General features: G+C 38.8%; 1 protein-coding gene across 1 annotated transcript; it reads left to right on the top strand.

Annotated features, from left to right (window-relative positions):
* The first annotated feature begins 1,281 nt into the window (after positions 1–1,281).
* LOC106876106 (putative protein TPRXL) lies at positions 1,282–1,842 on the top strand. The gene has a single exon (XM_014924519.1). It carries the CDS (start codon positions 1,282–1,284, stop codon positions 1,840–1,842), a length of 561 nt encoding a protein of 186 aa, XP_014780005.1.
* Positions 1,843–4,943: the final 3,101 nt, after the last annotated feature.

The raw sequence follows: 4,943 nt of genomic DNA, 5'->3' as shown, positions 1-4,943 counted from the left end.
GTGTGTGTGTGTGTGTGTGTGTGTGTGTGTGTGTGTGTATGTGTTTGTGTGTCTGTATTTGTACCCCCAGCACCGCTTGACAACCGATGCTGGTGTGTTTACGTCCTGTAAACTAGCGGTTCGGCAAAAGTAAACGATAGAATAAGTACTAGGCTTACAAAGAATAAGTTCTGGAGTCGATTTGCTCGACTAAATGCGGTGCTCCAGCATGGCCACAGTCAAATGACTGAAACAAGTAAAAGACTTGCCCAAGGTGCCACACAGTGAGACTGAACCCGGAACCGTGCGGTTCGTGAGCAAGTTGCTTACCACACAGTCGCTCCTACATATATATATCGCCGGTAAATCAAAATCCGAAAAAAATGCACACACTAACAAGTTTCGAATAAAGGTGTCTATAGCCAGTGTATGGGATTACACTGAGTTTCATGTCCATAAAGTTCTTAGCTTTACAGCGTATTATCAGACCCCAAAACCTGTTAGCACCAGGCCTATGTAGCAACTAACTTTTCTAGAAAATGGAGGGAAAGGGACTTCGTTACTCTGTCAACAAAAATATTGTCTCCCTTTGGCTGTTATTCGTAATCGATTCTGTTATCGTGTGGATCCCAGGACGCAAACAGTAATTTCGTAAAGTAAAAACCGGGACCAAAGACTTACATTCTGGATTTAAGGGTGTTCCCCGGGTCGAGAGAGTCCTTTAATATCCTCGTCCGTTCGTCTATGCATAGTTTACAACGCTTGTTCCCGTTTATGTAGGGGCCAGGATTTTCGAAGATTCTCCATGGTATTACGTGTGGAATTCTTTATCACAACCTCCTGCCACCCACCCAATGTGTTCAAAAACCTGGTGAAAGATGTTAACAAGAGGATCACGAATATTCCCTCTTGCCAAAAGGTTTTTGATACAGCAGCCTCCTACTATGACGTGGCATTAGCTGCAAGTGGATTTATGGACCACATCGCCTTCTTGCCGGGCCCTAACACCTGCAGAAGGAAGGGCCGCAGAGATATATTTTGGCCTGCATATCCCTTCTCCCTTAACATAATAAGCGTGTGGTAGTTACATATTCTTTAATGCAGTTGATAAACACTTCGCATGTTCACATTGACACGGATGCATTTTCTACAAGAACAACTTAAGGTTCTCTTTTAGCCGCGCCCCCAGTATTAAAAGCATTTTAGTTAGCACCCATAGAACATGGGTGGAGGCGGGATGCTCATGCAGGTACTAGAAGAGATACCCAGTCGTAGGTCATTGCGAAACCAAGGGAATCGTCTATGAAGCTGAGGAGCCAGCCGGCCCTAGAAGCGGCAGCAACGGCATCAGCACCTCCAGCGACGGCTAGTACATTAGCAGGAATGTTATGTACCAGAAACAGCATCAGTAGAAATATGAACAGAATTAGCGATAGTATTATCGCCAGCGACAACAAGATCGACGACAGCAATGGCCGTATCTCAAACAGAAATGGCGGCAGATCTATCGCAAATGGTAACTATAACAAAAGTGACAGCACCAGCCATCAAGATAGCGCCGACAACAGCTCCAACAACAGCATGATGACCGCAACACCAATAACAGCGCCACCACCTCTGATGTCTCCTACGCCAGTAGTATCAGCATCAGCGTCATCGCCACCTTTAACGACGCCAATAACAACACCAACGACATCAGTACGAACAACTGCGGTGGCAGCAGCGTCAACACCAGCAGATACAAAATCGCCAACACCCGCACACAGAGCTACATCGGATGCCCCGGTAGCATATTCAAACAACACCTCTCCAACCACAGATCCTCTTTTAGGATACCAGAAAGAAGATATGCTACATCATTAGCCAGTCATATTTGGGAGTTAAAGGACGAAGGAATTCCACACGTAATATGGAGAATCTTAGAAAATCTAGGCCCCTACATATACGGGACCAAGTGTTGTAAACTGTACATAGCCGAAAGGGCGGGGATATTGAAGGACTCCCTCGACCCGAGGAACATTCTTAACTCCAGAATGGAAGTCTTCGAACTCCGTTTGCATTTCAGGAAATCCTTGTGGCATCCTTCAGAATATCAGTGAGATACCGAACTACTGCGACTGCGCGCGAGTTTATTGTCGAAATTATGTTTCTGGTTTCCAGCTTTGAAACCAATATTTTTTCTCACTCGCCGCAAATATTACTTCTTTGTCTTTTTCTTCTTATTGTTGTGTTTAAGTCCTTATTATTATTATTATTATTATTACTATTATTATTATTATTATTATTATTATTATTATTATTATTATTATTATTATTACTATTATTATTATTATTATTATTATTGTTGTTGTTGTTGTTGTTGTTGTTGTTCTTGATGTTGATGTTATTATTATTTCGCCGAGGTCGACTTTGCCTTGCGTCCTTTCGGGGTCGACTAATTAAGTACCAGTCACGTACTGGGGTCTATGAAATCGACTATCCCCCTCCCCCACAAAATTTCAGGTTATGTGCGTGTAGTAGAAAGGATTATTATTGTTGTTGTTATCATTATTATTGTTGTTGTTGTTGTTGCTGTTATTATTATTATTATTATTATTATTATTATTATTATTATTATTATTATTATTATTATTATTATTATCAATCTAGACGTCGCACAGAATCGTGAGGTTGTTGATTGAAGAGGTTATATCTACCAGGGGTTTGTACTGTATGTCAAGTTACAACAAGGACCTCAGACAGACAGTACTTTACGCAATATGCGTCCAGTTCCAAGTAATGTCGACTTTTGTCATACATCTCCATTGTAGGGTATTTCTAAGGTTTTCAGATTTTGTTTTTCAGATTGGGTGGTATAGAACCCAATGTTCCGACGACAATAGGAATAACCTTTGTGTTCGACTCTCGTAGCTTCCATATCTTAGCGATCTCAATTCTCAGGTCTCCATATTTATCAACTTTTTCTCTTTCTTTCATGATAATATGTTGATCTCCTGGCACTGCCACATAAATTATTGAACACTCATGTTTGTCCCTCCTAAAGGTTACTATATCAGCCTTCGGTGCTCTAACACTTTATCAGGAGACCAAAATCCCAGAGTATTTTTGGCTTCCCTTTTCGTCCATTAACTTTTCCGGTGTATGTTGCCACCAAAGACCCGTAACCTCATATCCACACTTACGGCATAGTAGCAAGCAGAGGAATTGGAAACCCTGTGGTGTCTACGTTTGTACTCTTTCTGGACAAGACTTCTACAAGCTCTAACAATGTGAGTCACACTTTCGACCCTCTTTCCACAAATTCTGCATAGATCCGATGCACTTGTGCTTTATACTTTTTCACTGAGTTGGTATTCAATGCCTGGTCCTAGGCCGCGATGATTATGCTTTCAGTATTTATTATTATTATTATTATTATTATTATTATTATTATTATTATCATTTGGTGAAATCTCTCAGATTATTGTACATGCTATAATAGACAGTCTCAGTTATCCACAGCCAGCAGACTAAAGTAGCACTTTTTTACTGATCATGCTTCAGGGGACCTGAGGAGAACTATTCCAATTCCAAGCAATGGTGATTTTTGTTGGCGCTCTATCTTTACATTGGTACAAATCTTTTCGACCCATGTTGGTAGCTGAGTGCTGATACATTCATGCGCACCAATTACAATTGGTATCACGTCCACTCTCTATATTCCTCACAACTTGCGAATTTCCCTCTTCAAATCGTCATTTATCACATATCCTAAGGATACTTCAATGACTTTCCCTCCCACGTCTCTTTTCTCGTCTTACCTATTCCATCCGCAAATGTGTTTTTGCGCGCCTGTGCGTGTCTTAGTGTACCTATTTTGTCTCCCCACCCACCTTTTGACAACCGCTGATGGCGTGTTTCCATCCCTGTAAGTTAGCAGTTCGACCAAATAGAAGTTCAAAAGTTAGTATTATAGTTGATTCACTGGCTAAAATTCTTCAAGGGGCTGATCCAACATGGCGATAGACTAATGACTAAAACATGTAACAGATAAATAATATAGAATTCTTTGGAATAGTGGTGGAATTTGTCAACATGTATCGTTGATTAATTAATTGCGTTTAGAACTGAAATATCTAACTTGTATTGTTTATTAACATATCATTTACCGATCTACAGTGAATATGGAAGCATGAATTTAGAGAAATAGGTTTCTTAACACGTTAGGTGTATGTTAGTATTTTATCATACTTATCTTTCAGTACATTAATAGGAATAAAAATTTCAGGCACATTACGTTTTTCAACGTTGTTAAATATGTTGGGAAAATAACGATGAGTTGACATATGTATCTGACGAAAAACGAAAGCAGCGAGACACAGTACATAGAAAGTTATAAAAATACATACAAACATGTTTCACACTCTATTTTGCGAACATATATGAATGTATAGATATTAGCAGATGGAAACGCGGATGTGTTATAAAATCTACATCGAAGAGAGAAATGATTACATTATACAGAGAATGCAAGTGTAAGACTCAATAAAACATAAGTATGGTCGGGAGATAGTATGATAAATATATGCAAAAGCATAGTTGATGAAAACTCAAGATAAAACAAAGACACCAAATAATTTGGATCAAAGCTGAAGCAGAGAGATTAATGATCGTTCTACTCATACAATTTAGTAGAAGAAAATTATAATGTTTCGTAATAGAAAATATCTTAAGTGCGTAGAATCGGAAGAACATAAGAATCTGCAATCAATCACAGTGGGATATAACGGAACACATATACGTGCGCTTGTGTACATAGATGTATATCTGTATGCGTATATGTGGATATGAGCATATGTACACATGTATATGTGTGTATATATATTTGCACATATTTGTGTCTGTCTATGTGTGTGTTGTATATATGTATATATATATATACTATAAATAATATATATATATATATATATATATATATATATATA

This window comes from Octopus bimaculoides, chromosome 6 (assembly GCF_001194135.2).
Source record: "Octopus bimaculoides isolate UCB-OBI-ISO-001 chromosome 6, ASM119413v2, whole genome shotgun sequence".
Taxonomy (NCBI): Eukaryota; Metazoa; Mollusca; class Cephalopoda; order Octopoda; family Octopodidae; genus Octopus; species Octopus bimaculoides.
The sequence above is the reverse complement of the archived record's forward strand: the minus strand, read 5'-3'. Positions and strand labels throughout refer to the sequence as shown.

Bases quoted from the DNA above. Each gene is read 5' to 3' on its own strand.
- LOC106876106 (XM_014924519.1), top strand. From the start codon at position 1,282: ATGAAGCTGAGGAGCCAGCCGGCCCTAGAAGCGGCAGCAACGGCATCA.